Source organism: Sciurus carolinensis, chromosome 13 (genome assembly GCF_902686445.1).
Source record: "Sciurus carolinensis chromosome 13, mSciCar1.2, whole genome shotgun sequence".
Lineage (NCBI taxonomy): Eukaryota > Metazoa > Chordata > Mammalia > Rodentia > Sciuridae > Sciurus > Sciurus carolinensis.
Window position 1 is genome coordinate 3,778,917 of NC_062225.1, and position 25,386 is coordinate 3,804,302.

Genomic DNA, 25,386 nt, shown 5'->3' on the forward strand with positions numbered 1-25,386 from the left:
TGCCCTTTAGGCTGAATCAGAGTGACACTGAGTGTTGGGTGGCCAGGGCCTGTGCTTTCTCAGAGTTGCCCTGACGACATTCCTGGTGATGCAGACGCCACCAGCCCCTGATGGCCACTTTGCTCCTGGGAAGGATACTTCCATTTCTGGGCTTAGGGGGAACGTGCCATGTAAACTGAGAGGAGACAGTTCCAAGCGCCATCAGCTTGAGCCTTTCTTAAGATGTTACGATGTGAGAACATTGCCAGAAGGTTCTGCAGGGAGCCAGGAACTGTCACCCTGGGGAAGTCAGAGTTCACCTTGCTCAGATGTTCAGGAACTGTTCAGATTCTGAAGAGATGGAAAGAGGTCCTGCTGCAAGGGTGGGATGCTCCCCTGCAACCTGGAGCTGCTGGACTCTGACCTGGTGAATCCGGATGGGGAGGAGCTAATCCTGGCCAGGGTCTGTGGAATATTTCAGTTCTCAGCATCGTGCACAGAAGATTTAAGGAAACAAGGAAAGGGGGATTGAGGAGACCAGAACTGTCACCTCAGAGGCTGGACCACCAGGGCCAGGCACAGAGGACTGAGTCTCAGTCCAGGGACAGGAAGGGGGGAGCAGAGGTCTTGCTTATTTGAGGGGAACCAGGTAAACCCCCTGGATCCTGGGGCAGCTCTCAAGAAATTCAACCATCCAGGTCAACATTGGATGACTGAGTTTCCCATTATCCAGGGAGAGAGTAGTTTTTGGATTTACAGTAAAGACAAGAATTTTTCTTATGCTTTTTAAAAAAATGAGATATGCTTTGATGAGTTTTGACACATATGCCCCATGAAACCATCAGGACAATTGAGAAAATGATCACGTGGATAACCCCTGAAGTATCCTCAGGTCCTTTTGCAATTTCTCCTTTATGCCCCTTCCTACCTCCAACCAAGTCCCTCCAACCATTTATCTGTTTTGACATTTAAAGATTAGTTTGCATTTTTCTAGAATTTTTATGAAATTTCATTCTGCCCCCTCTGGCCTGATATCAGGCCAAGTTGCTGCATGGATCAGCGGTCCGTTCCTTTTCGTGGCCCATGAGAATCTATCCATGCAACCATAATCTGGAAAAACATAATCCAAGTGTCATAAAAAAATAAAAAACCCGGAGAGATCAAAATCCCAAATATCCCAATACTGAAAGATTAAAACCTTCAATGTTGAAATCCTGAAAGTTGAAACCCTCAAAACTGCAATTCCCACATGGAAAAAAACTATGTAAGAGCGGTAGGAAAAGCATTCTAAGAAAAGGATCACCCAAAGGGTCATTTTAGACTTTGGTTTAAAAATGTGTCGCCTTTCTGCACTGACTTCTTCCCACGGATGAATTTCAGGAGTGCTGCATGATTGAAACCGAGTCTGAAGAAACCAGACCAGCTCCAGCAAGAGTAATGCGCCCAGCAGAGTAAGGAGATGCGCCTGGGTGCTGCTGTTGGGCACCTGTGTTGTTCCCGCCAAGTCTGTTCTGCGAGCGCCTGGTGGGTGCGTTTCTGCTAATGCAAACAGGCAGGCTTGGCACCAAAGATGGAAAGGTTTGGCGGCGCATGCTCATTTCTGTGTGCTACCACAGATCGTCAGAAAGCGCAGCACCGTGTGGGAAGCGGATGACCGGCCCTGCAAGAAACGAGGCTCTGCTCCTTAAAACAGAGCAGGAGATGGTGACACATCTGTCCAAGTGTCGGTCCTCCATCCGGCAGTACACGGTCACATGTCAAACTTTCTGTTTCATTTTCTCATATAAGTGTTTTCCACTATTTTAAATTATCAGCATTTTTATGACAACTCACTGTGATACACATTTCATCTTCATTTCCAATATTGGAGGTAAACATTGTAAAGATTTCAAATTGTATTTAGACTTTGTACACTTTTTTTTTTCAGATTTGATTCTGTGAAAGTGAACTCAGACGTTGACGTGTATAAGTGTTGTGCATCTATGGAAAAGTGTCAAAACCTTTTTAATAAGTGGAAAGGTGTCCTTTTTTTGTACATTTGTTAGACCATTAGATCTGTTGTATCATTTGTTAGGGATAATTTCTTGAGATCTCAGCCCTTTGGCAACTGACAGAGATGGCGACCCACTGTGGTTTTGGAGTGATCCCATCTGAAGACAGCGTATCCATTGTGGGATTTCTGACGACCACAGTCGGGAAGCTGGGTGCACAGGATTACCGGCAGTAGGGTTCCATGTCTCACTTTTATCTACTTCTTCCTGGTTATGCTGTCTGGTCGTATCTGGTGCACTGAGCAGCTGTGGTTAGTATGCCCACGTGCTTATGCTTGTAAAATATCTATGTTGTTGTATAATGCAGTCGATGAAGTGTTTTTTTTGCATTTTCACATTTCTCAAATCTACTGGAAACGTAAATGAATGTCTTTTAAAAATTCTTAAATTACTTTTTTCAAAATGGTATCTTTAGGACTTTGATCCTTTTGGATTTCAACATTCAGAATTATGATGTTGAGAACTGTGTCATTTGGATAATGGCCCAAACCCAAAGAGGCTACAATTTTTATCTTTTGACCTATTGATGGACACTGGAGTTGCTCATGGTCTGGGGTTGTCACAAATAAATCTGCTGTGAACGTCCTTGAACAGGCAATGCTTCCATCTTTCAGGAAAACATCTTGCAGTGGAATGGCTGGATGTAGTGCTAGTGAGGGTTTAACTTTTAAAGAAACTGACAAGTTGTGTCCCAAGGTGGCTGTACCATTAACATCTGATCAGCGTGTCCGAGAGCTCCAGCTTCTCCACAGCCTTGTCACTATGATCTGTCTTTTTAATTTTAACCATTATAACAGGAGGCAATGGTAACTCATGGTTTTAATTTATATTTTCCTAATTATTAATGATGTTGCACTTCACATATTTGCCTTCAATGGCAGTGTCTTTTAAATTTATTGCCACCATTTTATATTTTTTCTTGTTGACTTTTGAGAGTTCTTTATATATTCTGGATACGAGTTTTTTTGATATATGTAATTGCAGATGTTTTCTTCTAGTCTATAGCTTATCTTTTCATTCATTTAATGTGTCTTTTAATTTTCTTACTGGATCCCCATTTTCTGTTTCATCAAGTCCTTCTCTTGCCTTTAATGTTTCCTTTTTTTCTGATAATTTTGGCTTTAGTTTGGTATATTTTTTCACATTTCTGAATGTGAGGTCATTATTATTATTTTTTTTTTTAGTGTGGCCATTAAACATGTTATCATTTTATTACTCATAATCAAGCCAGAATTAAATTTTCCAAAATCATGTAGCAGATTATCATAATGACTTACTTGGGACAGGCTCTGTGGCAGGTGGTCATCATTTATACAGCTGTGTCCCTGACCAGTAGCTTGGAAAATCCCACTACTGGACACTCTTGCATTTGGGAACATTCCTGCCAAGATGACTAGGGTGAAGGCTAATGAAAAAATGGAAACACCAACAGTTGTCAGTTTGTTGCAGGAGGCCTGTGGTGTACGCTGCTCAAAGTGGTTCTGGATCCCCAGCTGGGTCACTGGAAATGGGTCATGGATGACATTTGACTTCAGTGTGGTGTGAAAGTGCAACCATTTGATTCTTCTGTTCTCACTTCCAGTACACTGCCCGTAATGCGTTCCACATACGAAAACTCATTCTGAAAGGGAAGACACTAAAATTGAACGTGCAAGTTTGCTCTTAACGCAAGGCACTGACAGGTGTTTCGCTGGGCGCTCACACACGCACAGGCGCCGCTTAGCCGAGCGCGGGCGCTCAGGCTCGGCCCTTCCTGGCCGTGGCTGCCAGCCGGCTCCGGTGCTCACCCCGGAAGGTCGGGACACGGCCCGCACCCCGCGGGGAGGCTCCCGGACCCCTCCGGCGCCGACCCGTGCCCGCGAGGTCATTATTTTGTGACATTCTTTTCAGTATGACTTTTACTGCTCTACTTTTTAAAGCACTGACTTAGCTAATCCTAAATTTTGTTTTTATTTTTGTCTTTCTTGGTATATATTTTTTTAAAAAAATCTTTAGTTGTAGATGAACATAATACCTTTATTTTGTTTACTTAGTTTTTTTATGTGGTGCTGGGGATCAAACCCAGTGCCTCAGGTGTGCTAGGTGAGCACTCTACCACTGAGCCACAACCCCAGCCCTCAGGGTACATCTTAAATTTCCCTTTTGATTTCTTCTTTCATCCATGGATTTTTTTTTTAACTGTTTTTTAAAGTATTTGGAAAACTTCCAGACTTTTTCTACTTTTATTTCTAATTTAATGATTTTGTGATTAGAAAACATTCTTTGTTCGACTTGAATCCTTTTAATGTTTAGAGCCTTGTTTTTGAGCTGGGTTAGTTCTGTCTTGGTGAATGTTCCACATCCCCTAGAAAACCATGTGGGCTCTGCTGTTAGGTGGGGTATCCTGTGGACACAAGTTGGCCCCGGTCACCTGACACTGCTGCTCAGGTCTCCTCTGTCCTTCCTCATTCCCATTCTATGGCTTCATCAACTCTAATGGAGAACGGGTTATTGGAATCCGTGACCACAGGTGAGTTTGCCTAGTGAGTTTTACCACGTGCATTTTGAATCTTTATTATTAGGTGCATAAACACAATGTCCTCTTGATGAATTCATTCCTTTATGAAATTATACTTTTTATTCCTGGTAAAATTATTTACTCTGAACCTACATTGTCCAGGCATTTTTTAAAATTAATGTTTACATGGCATATCATTTCAGTTGATTCTCAAATTTGTACCTTTGTAAAGTGGATTTCTTATAGGGAGCATATAGTTGGCTCTTACTTTTTTTAACCAAATCTGATGATCTCTGCCTTTAAATAAAGGTGCTTAGAACACTTATATCATGATCACCAATACCACTGAGTTTAAACCTATCATCTTTCAACTTGTTTCACCTGTTTGTCCCTTCCCTTATCTTTTCTGCTTCATATTGATTAACAGCTGTATTGATTCATCTATCATATGACCTACACGTTTACATTGTCTGGCTCAATGGTTGTTTATCCATGCATCACCACAATGGTTTTATAATACCTTCAACACCCCAAAAGAAACCCACACCTCTTAATCATAATCTCCTCCTCCTCCTCCTCCTCCTCCCAGCTCAAACAACCACTACTTACTTTCTGCAGATATTTTTATGGATTTGCCTAAACATTACATGTAAGTGGAATAATACAACATGTGACTCTTTGTGACTGGCTCATTGTCGTAGTTTCTAGAAGTTCATCTGCATCGTAGCATGTATTAGTACTTCCTTCCTTTTTATGGACAAATATGACCATTGTCCGGATACACACATTTCGGTCATTCATCAGTTGATGGCCATTTGGGATTTTCCAATTTAGAGCCTACTTTGAGTAAGACTGCTGTAAACATTTACTTGAGTTGTCACACTTATTGGCACAACACTGTTTGTAGTATCTATGCATTTTTCTTTTGTTATCTATGGAAGATACAGCAACACATCTCCCACTTTTTATATAGTTAATTTGCATCTTCTGTCACTCTTTTTCCTGATCACTGTGCCTGATGATTCATCAATTTTGTTGAACTTCATGAATAACTGTATTTTAATTTCACTGTCTTCTGTACTGTTTTCCTCTTTTCCATATTACTGATTCCATTGATTTTCCTGCATTTTCTAGTTGTTTAAGGCAAAAGAATAAACCTAGTCTCTGTCACATGTAGTAACTGCTTATTGGCTTTAGGTATGGGTGCAGTTGCTACAGTCCCAAGAATGAACAGAGAAGGAATGCCTAGAAAAGCAACTTCTTAGAGGAAGGAGATAAATCAAGATTTAAAAGTGGGTGGCAGGGGCTGGGGAGATAGCTCAGTCGGTAGAGTGCTTACCTTGCAAGCACAAGGCCCTGGGTTTGATCCCCAGCACCCCCCCCCAAAAAAAAGAAAGTGGGTGGCAGGACAGATATGTCTCTTTCTGAAATAAAAACAAGAAAGGTAAAAACTGCTGTAAGAAAAAAGTAAGGTTAAGCCTAAAGATCAGAGAAGAGAAAGGGATGGCAGGGAGTCTGACAGTCCTCCTTCCCTGCCCAACTGCCCTAAGGGTCAGATAAGGCAGTCTCAGAAACTGGGACACAGGAAGCTTGTATGTCAAGGCGTCCAAGGGTCCCAAGGGGAGAACCCCGGGCAGTTGCTCTGAGAGCCTTTCCTGTGATGAGACTCTATTTTGATCCCAAATTCCTGGTCTACTTTAAGCAGTTCATCTACTAGCAACCTTTCAAACTCAAATCTTTTAACAGAAAATGAATTGAAGCAAATGTAAGAGATGCTTCCTGGACGAAGGCAGTGCCAGGACACAGGGCCTTAAGTGTCAGCCGACACAGTGAAGTAAAGTGTAGTCTCCCTGGACTACAGATAAACTCCAGGAGAGCTTAGTGCCAGGGCCTCTGGGAAGGCCTGGGGTGCGTTCCAGGTGTACCTCTTGTTTGTGCACATGACTTCCCTATATTCTGTGGCTAAATGCTGAAGATTTATCAAAGCAAAGCAACACACTGCCAAACAGATATTATTAGAAACATTTTAATTTAAATTCAGACAATAGAAGGGTGTCACAGGAAAAACATTACAGAAACTTGCAACAGCAGAATGCATCTTGGAAATTTATCAACAAATGAAAAGAAGAAAAGGTAATCCTGATCTTACCAAGTAATTTGTTAGTCCTTAATAGGATAATTGATCAATTCAGCAAAAAAAAAATACCCCTTGCTGGTGCTTTTTGAACAAACAGTAGATTAACAATTTAATCTACCAAATTGGTGTGTACCAAAACCTTCTGAAGTGAGACAGTCCAGTGGCATTTCCCAACATTTGACACAGAACTTGGGGAACTAAAATAATAACAAAACACCTCATACCAAATAGGTGTGACCTGGCTCTCGGCCCACAGACTGCATTTGTGGATCTGACAGGAAATGGGTGATCCTGTCTGGCCATCTCCCACCCTCAGCACACATGCTCCATCCTGGGGTCCCCAGTGTCCTTGCCTTCTGCATGCACAGGAGCCCTCACCTGAAACACGAGGTCCCAGGCCCCGCAGCTCAGGGTAGGGCCTGAGCCCTTTCTGAATGCGAGTGGATGGAGCAGCAGGTTTAGCACAGGGATATAAGAATGCTTTAAACTTTGGCAAGTTAAGTGTACAAATTATTATTTGATTGTCACTTTTATAAGGAACTATAATTCTGCCTCTTGAAAAAATATTCTTATTTTGAGTTCCCTCTCAAGCATCTGGAGGACAAACTCCTATAAAAGAGAGGTAGGTGAAAACCTCTTACCTGTAATGATGGCCAATTTACTGATTTCACCTTCTCTATTTAAAAAGTATATAAAATGTCAGTCTATCATTGGCAAATAAGTTGAAGGTATTGCTGGTAATGGAGGTTTGGAAACAACTTTGTTAATTTATTTAAAAAATCAGGCCTCTATATATTTAATTCCTTTACAGTATGCTATAAATCAGACCTCTGATAAAGTACTAGAGAATGCAGATTCCCATACTTCCAACTTTAATACCCTTACGAAAGTACTAAAATCAGTGACAAAGGGCTGGAGATGTGGCTCAGTGGGAGAGCACTTGCTAGCTTGTGCAAGGCCCCGAGTTCCATCCCCAGCAACACACACACACACACACATACACATATACACAGAGTTTATAAAATCTATAATGAACCAAGAAGTGAGGGGATTGATAACTTGCAGAGCGAATTTTTTCTAAAATGTGGTAAGTAGCTGTATATTCACTTTTTTCTTACAAACTCTAAAAAAAAAAGACAATTCAAGGATAAATAATAATGCCATAAAATACTATTATAAAAACTCAAGAACTCTCTTTGAGTCCTCTTTAAAGAAAAAGATTTCCATTATGCCTACAATGATGTTCTAACTGTACCATATTGTTTGATTCCCAAGGTGTTTTAAAAACAGATCCAAGGCTTAGAAATCAAAAGTTAACTCAATTGAAAGGGTTCATAATATTGGGATAAAAGGAATTTTAAATGTTTTGATAATTCACTAGATTAGACCTATCTTCATAATTTTAGTTGACATTTTGAGGGGAGTAGAAAGGAAGAAATTAGAAAATTTTAAAACTGAATGTGCTGGGTGCCATGGCACACACTTGTAATCCCAACAAGTCGAGAGGCTGAGGCAGGAGGATGGCAAGTTTGAGCCTCTGCAATTTAGTGAGACTGTGGCTCTAAGTAAAAAATAAAAATGACTGGGGACATATCCCAATGGTAGAGCATCCCTGGATTCAAACCCCAGTACCTACCTCTCCCAAAAAAGAGAGAGGAAAAGAGACTCCTACTATGCAGTTCCTTATCTGGTTATAGAAAGAATTCTTCATAGATGTATAGGATAAATGATTGATCTATCCAAACTTCTGTGGAGCAAACGAGACTACCTTGTAAGCCAGGAGGCGTCTGAATACTAGATTCATCACGGAAATATTTAATTCCCAAGTAAAACTGTCATAAACCTGCCTTCTCACTGTTTAGGGTGGGGACAGGGATAACCCAAGTGGGTGGTATATTCCTGGTCTACTGAGGTCTAGCTGATGAGCTGCACCCTTTCTAACATGATCACGGACCGTCCTGCCATAAAGTCTTCAACCGGCAATTAGTAAAGCACCCACTGTGTGCCCAAAACTAGATTTGTTGCTCTGGAGACACTGATGGGTCCTTCTTCCAAAAGCAATGCATAGGGTTGAAAATATACATTTTGTTTCTTATTTAAACATTAAAAATTCTAATACTATATTGATGTTACCCTAGTCTTTTCTTAAGTCTGTATCCTTTCCAAAAAAAGCAAGTTAATTTGGGCTTTGTTACAGATGCAGATAAATAACATACTCAAACACAAAACCCCAACAATGTAGTGATTGGTGGCTACTAAAATTGGTTCTGCCAATCACATTAAACCGCTTGGGGCAAGGCACTAAATAAATGCTAAATTCTAACACATAAGTGAAGAAATTAGCTTAAAACACCTAGACCCTGTTTGGTTACATTTGTCAAAACTTAGCTTTCTTAAACTGTCTCATTTTAAAAGATTATAGTTCAGTAATGCTTATATATTCTATTGAACTTCATTTCTAACATATCAAGTACTGCCATGTCATTTTTGGTAACACAATTACCAAAAGATGTAAGATGAGATTGACAGAAAGCCTGATCACTGTAGGCAGCAGGGGCCCAACAGCCGACTGCCTGATTGCAGACCTGCCCTCTAAGGCAAGCCTGACTCAGGGAAAACCTGGCCATGGTGACATTGTGTCACACCCTTGGGAAGGTTCTGACAGCTTCTCCAAGACCTTATAACCACATCTCTAGGAACTTCCTGACTTCTAGCTGCCATTAACCAGAAGAAAATAGAAATACCTTTATCAAGCATGTGGTCACTCAGGCATGAGGTGCCACATGCCTGCAGAAATATGTACCAAGAGGTCGAAGATAATGTACCTTTTTTCTAGGAATAAATGGCTTTCACACTGAATGAGTTGGTCACTTTGTCCACACTCACTATGACTTAAGCAAACAACTGCACAACATGGACCGTCATAGCCTTTCAACCCTCCATCAACATCCAACCTAAAAAAATGGAAAGGAACATCAGCTCTTGAAGAGACTGCAAGTCTACACAGCTCCAGTGGGAAAATCCTGTGTCTTTCGATACACCCGTACTTAAGGACACGGCTTACTTTCTGGGTTAATATTCTGAAAGAGTTTCTCAGGCAATTCTGCTGTAGTATCTGCGGTGCATATCATCTCAAACTTCATAAAACTGGTAAATCACACAAATCCCATGGTGTTGTTTTGGACTTTGTACAACCTAATACAACTGAATGGTAGCAAAACAATTATATTTGTGAAGGTCATAAAGCAATTTTATATTTACCAATACTTTACAAAAATAACTAACACCCTCCCTTCATCAAACATGTGATAAGTCAAAATTATGCCCATTTCACAGATAAGAAAACTTTGAGATAAACTTCATAGAAATAAATTCAGAACAAGAATATGGATTCCTTGTCCTTAACTCCCAGTCCTTGAGAGTCCTCTCTCCTCCTCTCCACTTAATTCAGCCCATACAAGATTTCTTTACTAATCAACTGTTCTTTTGCTCTTGGAATAAGTAGGACTAGCGAGGAACACTACAATTCAGCCTGTGGCAGTTGAAGAGACGAATGGAGCCTCTACATGTCTCCTTCCACCGTCAGGCTGCCTTCAGTGCCCTAACACGGGGCTTTGCTCTCCGGGCGGCAGAGCGTATCCACTCAGAAACAGACCCAGCTGCGGAGGCAGCATGAAATCCCTCCAACCTCTCCTTTGTTTCTGAAGTTCAGAAGCAAGATCCGGGAGAGTAGTTGCTAAATCTAAATGATGATGATCTTCTGGCGTCCTAGTTCCAGACCTTGGTATATCCCACTTGATTCAATATTAAATTAACAGGCTCACAACTTCTGTGCAAACCAGTATGAATAGCTAAGTGGCATCCGAATTGATGAGCATCTCCAAAAACTAAGACACAAGGTAGGTATGTCTGTGATCTCTAAATGTGTAGCTTCTAAGAACACATTACTTTTCAGTGTGACAGTGTAAATCAAATTCCATAGGTTCTAAGACAACACAATAGTCCACCTTAAAGAAGAGCTTGTTCATAGGGAAACTGCTACTTCTTATATTTTTGTGAGAAAATAGGAAAAAAAAAAGAACATTTAAAGAATCTGTTGACAGGATCTGACAGATATCCCCTAGGCTAATGTTATATCAATAAAAGCTGTATAATAAGCAACAATCATTTTAAACACAAAACACTTTCACATAAAATACATTGTCAAAATTAAAACTAAGTCCCACTTTTCTTGCAAAAATGCCTCTAGGATACTAGACATAGTAAAGATTCAAGAATACTGAATAAATGAACATTGCATAATTTGCACTCATGACTTTTAAACCTTACTTTTTAATTCTTAAATATCTCTTTTAGTAGTAAAAAAGATTTTCTGAGCAGGGCACAGTGACACATACCTGTAATCCCAGCTGCTTGGGAGACTGAGGCAAGAGGCTCACAAGTTTGAGGCCAGCAGCAGCCATTCAGTGAAACCCTGTCTTGAAATAAAATTAAAAGCTAGGGATGTAGCTCAGTGGTAGAGTGCTTGCCTAGTATGTGCAAGGTCCTAGGATTTTCAATCCTCAGAACTGCTAAATCAATAAATATGTAACTAAATAAGTAAACGGAAACTGTTAAAAGTTTGAATCCTATTTTGATATTTTACGAGTCAGATTATCTTTTTTGACAATTAAAATAGCATTACTGAACATGATGATAAAATACATGAACTAAACATTTGCTAAAAATTTCAAGTTACAAAATTCAGCAATTTACTGATTTTGCCCTGATAAGAGAGTAAATTATACTATTTTGGAGTATTTTTAATCAGATTTATCTACTTTCTTATCTTTTCAATTAACAATATTTGTTTGGACAACAAATCAGAAAATATTTTCTATGGTGGCTTTAAGCCATACTTTTTAGACCTAAAATGTTATCCAGGGCCATTTTAAGCAACAAATGCCACCAAAGTATGAACAGCAAGAATTCTCATTGAGAATACAGTGACCTCCTCAGGTGGCACAGTTCTTGTTCATGTAACTGCAACACCATTGAACCAGGAATCAAAGCACAAAAACAAAGTGAAGAAGGGACTAGAAAGGATATGCATTATTACTAAACCATATGCTATTTGTGTGTCAGTTCCCACACAAATATTTTTCTGTGTATTTTTAAAATCACTTCTCAAGGGTAGATGTTTTCATCCAAGGACCAATTTTATTATCTACTTTTATTATCTTTTATAATGAAATGCTCATTTTCAAGTTGCTTACTGGAGTTGTTACCAGCAAACAGTGCCATATGCCTGCAGTTCAAGATATGAGTATCAGCATAATACTTTTAAGTTATAAATTATAAATGAATAAAACAAATAGTTTCATTATTTTACATACTGCAATAAATACATGGGAATGAATACAAGTTATTTTTCATAAAACACAACTGCTGTATCAATTTAGATTTCCAAACTATGAGGACACTAAATACTTAAAACACAAGGTAATTCCCTCTGTTACAGAATACCAGTCAGGTGAAATCTGAAAGAGATTCTTTATTGGTGGCCATACACAGTTGACTATACCTGCAATCTCCCTGTTTTCTTGTGATTCAGGAAAAAAATACAGAACCTAGACATTTAAAACATTGTCAATGTAATAATCACTACAGACTCACTGGATCTGTTAAAATTTTGTTAAAAATCTCCAAAGTCATGATGAACACAGTTATTGCAGCAACTTCATTTGAAAAAGTAATATAAATTAATGCACTAAAAACAAAAACATTGAAATACATCATCATAATGTAACAGCAGTAACTCATGACCACTGAATATGAAAAATTAAATTTTTAAAAAGTTATGTCAGAGAACTTGGGAATTTTTCACTTTAGCAAAACATTCTATTTATGTACCTCCAACTTCTATTATACAGTATACAATAAATACTTTTAAAATATGACATTTAAATGTTTCATTTACACAAATAATATTGCCAATACTAACAAAAGTGATGCCCTTGAACATGAACTGCTCTGCTAATTATAATTTTTATATGTTTGACTTCATTTTACACTTTAATTAGCATACTAATCAGTTCTGTGCTGACAAATAGAGAAGGTCCTAGTCAAAATACTGTTTCTCAAAAGTAATGTATATCATATTGCTTGAAACTAAACAACCATATAAAAGTGGTAATCATTGATCTAAACATTGATTACGAAAGACAACTGGCATATATTCAGGCAGAGTGTTGAGTTCATGATGGTTTATTTACAACAAAAGGACTTTTATTGAAGCTAACATGATATATAAGTTTCTATATCAATTACTACGGTCTCTTAAAGTTATAAAAATATCATATAAAATACCACAGGCTTTAGAGGATATATCTTCATGTGGTTCGGATACTAGCAGCTGAAAAGTGTTTATAATTTAAAAATAAATAAACTATAGAGGTAAACCAGTTACAAAACAGCAGAGGACTGCGACAGTCACAGAGTGAAAAGAACTGTTGAATTACACAATAGCTAACAAAATGGTGAAGCTGTCGGATCAAAAGTTTTAAAAACCTCCTTCAGAGATCTGTCATCCGTTTCCCTACTGGGCTCACTGTCTGGAGTCGGGCTGCTCTGTCCCGGCTGCCTCACCTGCCTTGGATCACTGTATGGGGGTCTAATCAAGCCCGTTAAGGCCTGAATAGGAAGACTGTGCACTGCTGGGACCTGAACCTTCCCAGAGCTCCTGAGAGTATCTGCCTGTGTGTCAGCTGGCCCAGTAACAGTGCCTTCCACATTTGGAGTGGTTTTTGGTGGCAGGATTGCTTCTCCAGGACAAGGCTCTATTTTGTCATTATTTTTTAAACCACCACTTTTTCTCTGGTTCTCTGCATTTTCTCCTAAAGAAGCTGGGGCTAGTTCTGATGTAGGTGATGAACCCTGCTCCCTAGGGTCATATAAACTAATACCACTAAGGACAGAACTTGGAGTTCCCAGTGGAAGGCCTGCTGAAGAGGAAAGTTTAGGGGCATATGGAGGCAGGGTCCCAGGACTTGAGCTGCTAGCAACTGCCCCTGAGGGCTGTGATGAACCGGGGTTTGATCTGGCTAACTGAGGGGCACTCTTTGATGTATGTGATTCCTTCATACCTACTTGATGAGACTCAGTACTGGGCAGTCTGTGAAGTCTGGGATCAAAATTCTTTTGCAATCTAGGATCTCCTAATTTACCTCCTGAACTATGCAAGTCTCCAAATTGTTCTAAGTAGCCTTCTCTATTTGCTGGAGTAGGTTTGGCTTTGGCTGCTGATTTTGGATCTGTGGACAGTGGATTTTGCTGAAGGTCACCTTTTGTGTTCCACAGCCTATGGAGCCTCTGGTCAGCTATAAGAGGGGGAAGAGGTAAGTTGATTGAAGATACCGGATCAGGCTTAGGTAAAGGTACTGGAAGCAAGTCTTCTGGAGCCCATACAATGTGCTTTGCAAAGTTGGGTTTGGTTAGGATGATGTCCATTTTGATGTGGCTGAACTGTCTCAATTGTGACCTTGGATCCTGCAGTGTTACGCCAGGTGGAGAATCCAAAGGTATTAAGAAAGCTTTTTCTCTCAATTCTCTTTCTGTATCTTCTTCATCATCATCTCCTCGTTTTTGTTTGATATTAGCACCAGCATTTGCATGATGTAAATCAAACTTTGCTCCACCAACAGAAGAACCCGTGTGACCACTTCCATTCCCTCTTAGCTTCCTGGGATCCCATGCAAGTCTAAGATCTACTGGGACAGACTCAGAAGACTTTCTAATGTCTTGCCTTGGGATGTTTCTGAGTCTCGGGTCAACCACTTGACTTCCTTTACTTCTCTCTTTAGCAAGTCTCGGGTCAGTAGGAGTGCTGAGTTCTGTGGAAGGTTGCTGCTGACTCCTTAATGTTTCTGTTTGTTTCTGTAATGTTCTCAGTATTGACTTGACACTGCCTCCTTCTTCCTCTTCACTGCTGGAATACCAGTTACCTGTATCATCTAAACGTAGACAAAAACTTATTGTAAAGAATGAAGCATTCAATTTGGCCTTAAGATAAATAAAATAAGTGAAATAAGTGTAGTCTAACTTCAAGAAAATCCACGATAGAAATGTCAGGTTTCCGTACTGAACAAGATAAAATATGGTAAGGTAATTAACAATCAGCTGTTGTATTCTACACAGGAGGACCTGAGATATTGAAACAAGTATACATCCTCTCAGTCAGAGAAAAGTCAGGACCTTTCATTCTAACTGGTCAAAGGAAACTCACAAGTGTGTGGCAGAATTGGGAGGGGGGAGAAAAATATTCTTAGGAAGGCATTCTAAAATGTTTTGACTCTCTTCAAGCAATCCTTCAGCTTCATAACTCTGAATTTATCAAGATAACAAGGGACTGGAAATAAAACAGATCACAATAATGATGGTTAAGGGAGTAATGAAAACTGAGCAAATAAGGGACAGGGTAGAGACTTATTAACACTTTATTATATTTTCAGATGTTTGATCAAAGCAATATATTAGCTCTTTAAACATTAAATTAAAATAACAAATAAACCTACTTCCTAAAAAAAAACTGTATACTTTAACTTTATAAGAACACTTTTGGACTATTCCTCAAACCATTAGAAGTAGGGTGGGCTAGACACAGCTTTTGGAAGAGCCTAGCTGTTGGAGCTATGCTCTCTAGCAGTGCAGGAAGGGGTTACAAACTGATGCTTCAATAGAGTGGTCCTCTTTTCTCTGCATGACGGCTTACACAGGATGGTTCTGAACTGGCCACAGAGCATCTACTCTTCACATCCCAGTCAAAACATAGCACATACATACACACATTATCTACAGTTAATACATATATACAATATATCTATATAGGGATATGATATATCCATCCTAGAACATCTTGGGTCAGTAGACTATCGTAGATATTTTCACCTTTACCTAGTACATGAAACTTTAATTACGGGATTAGTTGAACAGAGTAGTACTTACAAAAAGCAAGCATTGTTATTTAGGGTAAGATTTGGCTTTAAAAAAAATCTATATATACACATATATATGTATGTTTGTATATATGTACATGTGCATGTGTGTGTATGTGTGTGTGTACATATGTATGTATATCTCACAATGCCAAAAAGTTTTCCTCAGATTTCTGTGCCTGTAAAATTCACTTTTGGACACTAGATTTCTCTTCCCTCCTCTCTAACCTCCAGGAAGCATAAAATTGGACTAGTGATTCACTTTTACTAGTTGTGGCTATTTTGAATATTTCTATATAGTAACTTCACTCCTCAAGTAGTTCTTACTTCTATCTTTACTTTTCATACCAATATATTTTTTATTTTTCATATCAATATATTTTATAAGCAGTCTGATGTCCTTTTTTTGGAATGAACAGAGTAATACATGGAGAGAAGAGTAGAGATTGCCCAACAGAAAACAGATATTAGGAACAGAATTAATAGCTTTTTATCAAAAGAGAAAAAGAACATTAAGATTTATAAAAATGAATACAAACACAAATCTAGCTGTTCAAGATTCTTTTTTTTGGGGGGGGGTACTGGGGATTGAACCCAAGGGTGCTTAAGCACTGAGCCCCATCCCTAGTCCTTTTTATTTATTTATTTTTTTTTTTGAGACAGGACCTTGATAAGTTGCTGAGGCTGGCCTTAAACCTGTGCTCCTCCTGCCTCAGCCTCCTGAGTCACTTGGATTACAGGCCTGCGCCCATGACCATCTCAAGATTATTTCTGTACACCGAGCAAACAACTTTCATCACCAATTATGTAATGGTACAGTATATAATTTTTATCATCTACAAGTTTTAATTTTCTTGCTTATTAAAACTTAAAAGTCTGTAAGACTTAATAGAAAGATTACCATTAAAGTGATTATTTTTAGGGCTGGGGATGTGGCTTGGTGCAAGAGCACTTCTCTATTGCCTGGCACGTGTGAAGCCCGGGATTTGATCCCCACTATTGAAAAATAATCTGTTTGTAGTAGGAGGCGATAAACATTTTGTAAAAAATGGTTTTTATTTTAAGTTTTATCACTAAAAGAAGTAAATTTAAATTGTATAGGAAATTCACTTATTAGGAATCCCTCATTTTCTTGTGATGTCAGATATAAGAAAAGCTAATGTTACCTTCTTTGAAAATGTCACAAATAATGTTCATATAATAGCTTGGAGTTATTTAACACTAGTGTTGCTTAATTTTACATGGTTATTCATAAATTTAATGTTTAAGAGTGGCCAAACATATAAATTTTGTAATTCACAAGAAGAACTGAATATATTAAACTTTTCTCAACCTTACCTAAATAAACTAATTGCTGTACACTTACCAATGTAAAAAAAATACTAAGATAAACTTGTTTCCATATGATCTTTTTATATTAAAATAGTATATTTTTTTTTTTTGGTTTTGGTTTTGGTTTGGTTTTATTTTTGTGGTGCTGGGGATCAAACCCAGGGCCCTCATGAATGCTAGACAAGCACTCCACCACTGAGCCATATCCCCAGACCAAAATAGTATTTCTTAATAACACAGAAGAAGTATATACTCTATGTCCATAAAAATTTCTCTGATAATTGAATCATTCTGAAGTAGAGCTAGAAGTCAAAATCTCCAAACTTGAAGACACCTTTTTTCTGTTTTATTTCTTTTCTTCCTGAAAAAAGAAAAATCTTAGTTGCTTGCAAATATGATCCACCTTGGTCTTGAACTTCAGTTTTAAATGTATTCATAGGTTCAAGTCAAACCTTTTGAAATTAATTATTATTTTGAGGGAAGAGGCACTGAGGATTAAACCTAGGGCACTTTGCCACTAAATTATATCCCCAGCCCTTTTAATTTTTTATTTTGAGACACAGTCTCACTAAGTTGCTTGGGACCTTGCTAAATTGCTGAGGCTGGCCTTGAACCTGTGATTGCTCCTACCTCAGCCTCCAAAGTTGCTTGGATCACAGATGTGCACCAGCATGCCTGCCTGCAATTAGTTAAAGCATTAAAGCATTAATGTCACTGAAATTGCAAGCAGTTCTAAAAAGATGGGGGTTATGAGGCTAACTGTAGATAGTTCAAAGGAACTAATTTTCACACTTCAATGTAGTCAAATAGGTAAAATGCTATTAAGTACCTGACATACCCTCTTCCTTGCTTGGTGTCCTCTGAGGGTGGTTGCTAGCTAATTCTTCATCTTCTTGGTATCTCTGAGTAAGTCGGAGGAAAAGAGCTCTCTGCACAGCAGGGAGGAGACCTGGAGCAGACAGTTGGCTATGGCCTGTCAGGCTGCCACTGGTGTCAGGCCCACTCCCCAGGTTAGGTGAATCCTCAGCAATGCAGGGCTGCTGCTGGGCAAATTCACCATGCCACATCCCATCTGCAGACATAACAGGGAAGAGACAGACACCGCATGAACACAAACTCCATCAGAGACCTAGGAGATTGAAATTTTAATAATCATCACACTGGATTCTCTAGGCATTATGTAACTTTTAAGTATTATTAAAAGTTATGTAAAGTTCTACTTTTTCTATTGTTTTGGTGAAATGAGAACATATTTTAAGATTTCAATAGCAACAGTTTCATTTGGCTTTATTTAAAACATACATTTCTATCAATATTTTTAACAAAAAAATAGAACTCAATATTTTAAATTAGAAATGAGTTATTTCAAAAGGTAAACTTACCACCAGAGTTATTGGGAGGCTGAAAATTATGGACAGCATGCTGTGAATAGTAACTATCATAAAACTCAGCTGGGTTTTGCAGGGACTCATAATTGGTGTTGAGCTGCATTTCCCCAGGAATCTGCTGGTATGATGAGCTTGGAGAGCCGTGGTTCTCTCTGGGTACTTTCACAGCATGTCCTGGAAAGCCTGGCGAGTGGTAAGCCCCACTCACACTTGATGGTGTCAAGGGTGTATCTGATTGAACAGGACCTCCTGCTTGACTGTGAGGACCTACAACTTCAGATGGGCTCTGTGGCACTGACAGACCTGAAGGCCCTACACATGGGTGATGTCCAGGGGAGCCTGGGTGCATCACAGGACTATTTCGTCCCTGAGACATGTTAGGTCCAGGACCTGGACTTGACCCAGAACTGTAGATATGCTGAGAACATGGACTGCTTCCCTGAAATTGTGGTCCTGGTGGTGAGGCACTGTTATAAAATGCTGGTGGTCTGTAGACAGAAAAAAAGGATGTTTCTTAGTTCAAAGAAAAGGGACAAATAAGAATATTTCCACACATAAATAGATACTGGGTATGATTTGTTATATCCAAACAGAATAACATGTGTTTAACAAACAATTTGTTCTATATCATCTGTTAAGTGGAAACACTACTCATGCCTCTTGTTTTCATTTTAGCTCAGTTTTAAAAATTACTGCTTATTACTGGTTGTTCTAAAACATATTCATTAGTACAGATATTTTGGAAAACACAGAACAGTACAAAAGTAAATAAGTATTACTTCTAATCCCATCATCCAGAGATGAAATTTTTGATCAGTTCTGTCCTCTCCTTTTTCTAGGCATATGTACACTTTTCTTACAACAAAATTAGAATCATACTCATATATACAACTTTTCAATATAATTTCTAATGAGTTATTGCTGGCATATAAAGGCTTCTAGTCTCTGTTGCTTTTCTTTCTGGACACCTTGCTAATTTATTATTTCTCTCTCTCTCTCTCTTTTTTTTTTTTTTTTTTGTACTAGGGATTGGACCCAGAGGTGCTTAACCACTAAGCCACATCCCCAGTCCTACATTTTATTAATACACAGGGTCTTGCTGAGTTGCCTAGGGCCTCACCAAGTTGCTGAGGCTGGCTCTGAACTCTCTATCCTTTGGTTTCTAATTTACTATTTCTAATAGTTTTGTCAGTGAAATCCTTTGGGTTTACTGAAACTGCCAATAATGAGTCTGCCTCTCCACTTCTGATCTTTATACTCTTAAATTCTTTCTCTTATGTTATTACCTGGGATTTGTTATACAATATTAGCAAAATAGTAGACCTACTTGTCTTCTTAACTTTAATGGTTCACATTAATCGTGACATTTACTCATCTGCTGAGACCTCATTGCTTCCCTGTGTATTCAGGGTTGAAAAAATAATCAGTAAGGGACTTATGGTGCACAGACCCTAAGGGATGGGCAGCAGAGTTGGAATAGTATTGTTAAAAAATGGAAATCTATAGCGAGCTTACTCACAGGTTTTCCTTTAATAGCCTAAGAAACTACTTTTCAAAAAGAACCAAACACACTGGAGACATATTATCCACTATTTGAAGATATTATCAATAAAAATGTAGGCTCATAATCAGGTGGGAGGAATGCCAATCCATCCACCTGGCAGTGTCCTATGTTGACAGGTTTCTGAAGTTCTGCCAAGGTTTTGTTTTGAGTGCCTGGGGTTTAAGAAACATTTGTGCTCCAATTGTTTGCACAGAAGTAGAGTGCTATCTAGCATTTGTGAGACCCTGCATTCTACTCCCAGCCTGCACACACGTGCATGCACATGCACGCACACACGGATTCTTGAAGTGGGGACAAAGAACAAGAGTGCATGCCAGATGTTATCTCTACCTTATGTTAACTGCACAATTAATTTGAAATGCAACTTAGTATCTTAATATAAATATTTAGGGGAAAATTTTCTGCCATTTGCAAAGTTTTCACTTACTTCTTCCCAATTTTATGTGCTAAATCCACAGTTGGTTTTACAACTATTTCAAAAAGAGATGGAATTTTTTTGAAATCATCAGAGAGATCTGTCTGAAAATCATCTTCAGGATCAGAAAAGGGAAAATGCTCTGGTGGGGTTGGCAGAAGCCCAACTCCAGGAGGTGGTTTGGGAAGAGGAGTTATGCCACGCTTTCTAAGTTCTTCTAATTCTCGTTCATCTTCATTTATAAGTTCTTCATCCATATTCAACACCTAGAAATAATGGGTAAAGATTACTATTTCAAAATAAGTTTTCTCACATTAAAAACTGTGAAGACTTTAGTTAACTAGTTTAGAAATAGAAAAATACATTATTAAAGTTGAAATGGGTCAGAGGTAGCTAATCCTTATTTTCAATAAATGGAATGAAACAGTCAGGTGCAGTAGTGCATGCCTGTAATTAATCTCAGTGACTCAGGGAAGCTGAGATCAGAGAATTCCAAGTTCGAGGCCAGCATCCACTTGTTCTGAGCAAGTTAACAAGATCCTGTCTCAAAACGAAAAAACAAAGAGGACTGGGGGATGTAGCTCACCAGTAAAGTGCCCTGGGTTCAATCTCCAGTACCATTCTCCTCCCCAATCAAAAACAAAACAAAACAAACAGAATGAGGTTCCAAGAGGTAAGGGATGTTGCTCAAAGTAAGTAAGTTTTTAAATGCAGAACAAAGATTGAAAATTCCTAATTCCTAATCGAGTAAAATTCAGTTTTTCTAACACGTGATATTAATAAAATAAAACATCAAATAACAAATCCTCAATATCTTATCAGATTTCCACAAAATTTACTTTATAAAATATGATACAAGTCAAATTAATCTGTGGAGAAATGTAACAAATACTCAAGGTACAATAATGCTACTCACTTTGTCCAAAAGCTTCTTTGTTTCTTTTGTTAGATCATCATGGGAGAATTTACAGTTGTCTCCTTGATAACATTTTGCTCCACTATGATAAAACTTGCATGGGAATTCATGTAAACAAAAATATTAAGGAACAGACAGTAAAATCAAGGTCTAATTTTTTTAAACTAAAAATGTAACTGTTATATAAGATAATTAACTTCTAAAGATATGCTATAAAACAATGTGCTTATAGCTAACAATACTGTATTGTACTTTTTAAAACCTTGTTCAGAGGATAGATTTCATATTTAGTGTTCTTACTACAATAAAAAATTATACTAAATCAATAGAACTATATGGTATAATATGCTGAAGCTTCTATAACTATATAGATAATTTATTGCCTTTTTAAAGATTAATATTTTAATTATACAGAAATATTCAAAAAGTTTTTTTTTTTTTTGGCGGTGCTGGGGATCGAACCCAGGGCCCTGTGCTTGTAAGGCAAGCACTTTACCAACTGAGCTATCTCCCCAGCCCCTCAAAAAATTTTTGATCTATTATTCTATTAAAAATAGAAACCACGTTTTAAAAAGAAAAAATGATAATGATTGTATCAAATACTACAGTATAATTATGTAAATCCTGCTACTTTTTAAAAATATATATATATATTTTTTTAGTTGTCAATGGATTTCTCTTACTTATTTTACTATGTGGTGCTGAGAATTGAACCCTGTGCCTCACATATGCTAGGCAAGTGCTCTATCACTGAGCTACAACCCCAGCCTGGTGTTGCTACTTTCTACAATAAAATATATAGAATATATAAATTTTATAGCAAGAATTTATATCTATGATGAAAATAATGAGGCTTGATATGTCATACTTAAGTTTCTAGAAACAAACTTCTAAGAAAATATTAGATCTGGAAGAAAACTGAAAGTATATCATTTTGGGGTGGTGTAGGCCCAGGGAATACCTATTACTTCAATCATAATGACAAAATCAAAGGAGAAAAAAAGCATACAATCATCTTGGAGCATAAAATTCAAAATTCAAAATTGTAGCATGGGATGTAACTTGGAAGTAGCGTACTTGCCTAACATACACAAGGCCCTAGATTCAATCCCTAATACCATGAAGAAAAAAAGACTTCAAAATCCTTTTTTTGTTTGTTTCTTTTTAAATTAAAAAAAATTCTTGGTAAAAATAAGAATTTACCTCCTTGATATTTAAAAATCAGTCTTAAAATTACAGCTACAAGCCAAAACAAAAAGGACATTATCATCAAACCACGTCTTCCACAATCACTATAACCTAAACATTATTCCAAAAGCATACACAGTACAATTAAAGGGAAATCTGAGGTATAAATACTGTGAATGAAATAAAATAATCACTGTTTACAAATGGCATGACTATGAAAAAACCCACAAGAACAGACTGAAAACTTTTAGAAACTGAGTTTAATAAGGTATCTAGTTTCTAAAGAACTACATCAAATCTAAATTTTTTTTTTCTTGAATAAGACAAATATACTATAACATCTGATAAAGAAGGGATATATATATATATATATATATATTCTACCAAATATCAACATACTCTGTTAATGGGGAATAGTTAAATAGCACAAGAGATAGGAAGCAGAATTGTGTATTTTTTTAAAAATTAGGATCTGGTCAAAGTACCTTTTACTTGCTCTATTGCCCAAGCTGACCCCAAACTCACAAAGCCCCTGCCTCAACCTCCCAAAGAGATGGGATTCTAGGCATGTGCCATACCACCCAGCCAAAGGTACTAAACATTAGTTAAGGTGAGACAGTGAGTTAACCATTTGGAAAAAACAAGGTCCTTGCTGCAAAATAGAGCCCAAAATAGAATTAAAGATGTAAATGTTAAGTAAAACAATTAAATCTTCACAATCATAGATCTCATTTTTCTAAAAACTTATGTCCTTGAATATATATACATGTATACAGTCTCTCATATACCTATAATTTAGCATAGAAAAATGTCTGGAAGGTTTAAGTCATATTGTAGGTATGGTTATCTCTGAAGAATGACATTACTTGAGACTTTTTTTAAAAGTTAGTTTGAAAGTTATCAAACATATGCCAAAATAAAGATAAGAAAATTAACTTCCTCATGCTGACCATGGAGGGTCAACCATTTTCATCATTTGGTAGTTCTGTGAGGTCTGCATAATCCTTACACTCTCTTCGCAACTCACTCCAAACACTCGAGAATTTTAAAGCATATTCCAAACATGTTTCATCTGTAAATATTTCCATATCTATTTCAAAAAGACAAAAGGTACTTTTTCTTACCAATCATAACTTCATTATCAACTTGAAAAACTTACTGCATTAATTGCAACTAGTACCCAGTCAATATAGGAAGTTGTCAGACTTTTTAAGAAAATGTCTTTTTATGCCAGCTGTGGTGGAGCATGCCTATAATCCCAGCAGCTGGCGGGTGCCGAGGCAGGAGGATTCCAAGTTTACGGCCACCTGGGCAATTTAGTGAGGCCCCAAGCAACTTAGTGAGACCCTGTCTCAAAAAAATTTTTTTAAAAAGGGCTGGGGATATAGCTCAGTGGAAAGCACCCCTGGTTTCAACTCCTGGTACCAAAAAAAAAAAAAAAAAGAAAAAAAATCATATTTAGAAAAATAAATGTGAGAAATCAATATATCACAGCATACAAAGTAGCAAAGCAAAGCAACACAGATACAAAGGCAAACAAATTCATGGCACCCAAAAGAAAATCTAGGGGGGAAAAATATATATAAGTAAACATTCTGGGTCTGATAAAGATGGAGTTTCAAGTCCCTGGGGAGACTTTCATTAGTCATAAGCTGCAGCAAGCAAACATCTTAGGTACTTTGGGGAAAATTAACATGGAAAGGTACATAATGTGTGTGTTTTTAAATGGACCACTACACTATATATAATGAAATTCCCATTTGGATAGGAGCAAGAGTACAATTTAAAGGTATATATCTCCAAAAGGAAAGGAGGGGAGAATATACGGTATTTATCACTTGGTAGTAGATTTGATGGAGACTAATTTTAAAATTTTCAACAATGATAATTTTTTTGAATAATATAATAGTATTTTAATATATTAATTATAATTTCCTAGAAGAAGAAATTGGGTCAAATGATACATACATTTTAAAGATCATTGCTACATATTAATAAATTACATTCTAGAAAGATTGTACCAAGTTATACTCCTATCAGATGTGAATGTTTTAAATGCCACTCCTCCTTAATAATCTGAGATATAGAAATTTAAAGAATAAAATATATTTAGCCATTATATTAGCAAAGTTGCTGGGTTTTTTTCCCTAATGGTAATATACTATGTGGGCTCTCTAATACAAAATGATAATTTATTATTTATGAACCTAAGTAAAATAAATAAGTTGTAAGATAAATACTTTTCCAACTATTTCTTCAGGATGCACAGTCTCTTAAAATATTTTAAGCAGATTATTTTTAACACAAAGTACCTTTTTAAATATAGTTTTCCCTAAGGGAATTTATTTCATTTCCGTAAAGAGCAAAAGCCAGTTAGCCTATTCTGGATTTATGTAATGTGTTGTTTTAAATGTAAAACCAAGCTAAGATTTCTAAGTTGTATTTATGATTTTTTTAAAACCACAACGATACTTTAAAACTTCAATATTCTGGCTAAAATACATCTTTAATAAAGGATATTATGCATATAAATGCAGTTCTCTCCTTTGGTACAGTATCCCTGTAAATAAAATTTGCAGATCTCTTTTCTCTTCTCCAACTCTGCATCATGATCAAATTTACACTGATCTCCCTATTTAAAAAAAAGTGAGAAATGAAAAAGAAACAAAGAAACATTAGAAGTTTATTTCCTCCATAAGATTTCATAATGGTCATTCTCTTAGTCTTTAAATAATGAGTTAATAATAACACAAATGATCCTTTAGGTTCCCTGCCCAAGCAGTGGACATGGCTATGTGCAGTGAGGCAGCAGAGTGAGCAAGGCCTCAGAGGACACTGCCCACCAGCGTTCACCATTTTGAGCTGACTTTCCAAATGGGAACTTATTTAGCCTCTTGGTGTCATATATAACATGGGAATAATAACAGTAACCACGTAAGGTCACTGA

General features: G+C 37.5%; 1 protein-coding gene across 3 annotated transcripts in view; it reads right to left on the reverse strand.

Annotated features, from left to right (window-relative positions):
* Positions 1–12,182: 12,182 nt before the first annotated feature.
* Zc3h6 (zinc finger CCCH-type containing 6) overlaps positions 12,183–25,386 on the reverse strand; it is a 58,813-nt gene continuing 45,609 nt past the window's right edge. For 2 of the 3 annotated variants that reach the window (XM_047521941.1, XM_047521939.1), the window contains exons 7-12: positions 24,960–25,071; positions 21,252–21,361; positions 20,348–20,601; positions 18,351–18,844; positions 17,798–18,040; positions 12,183–14,655 (exon numbers count right to left, since the gene is read on the reverse strand). In XM_047521941.1, the coding sequence (XP_047377897.1) occupies positions 13,172–14,655; positions 17,798–18,040; positions 18,351–18,844; positions 20,348–20,601; positions 21,252–21,361; positions 24,960–25,071 (2,697 nt within the window). In that variant the 3' untranslated portion in view covers positions 12,183–13,171. The remainder of the gene's footprint in view (positions 14,656–17,797; positions 18,041–18,350; positions 18,845–20,347; positions 20,602–21,251; positions 21,362–24,959; positions 25,072–25,386) is intronic. The other variant, XM_047521940.1, reaches the window with a different exon arrangement.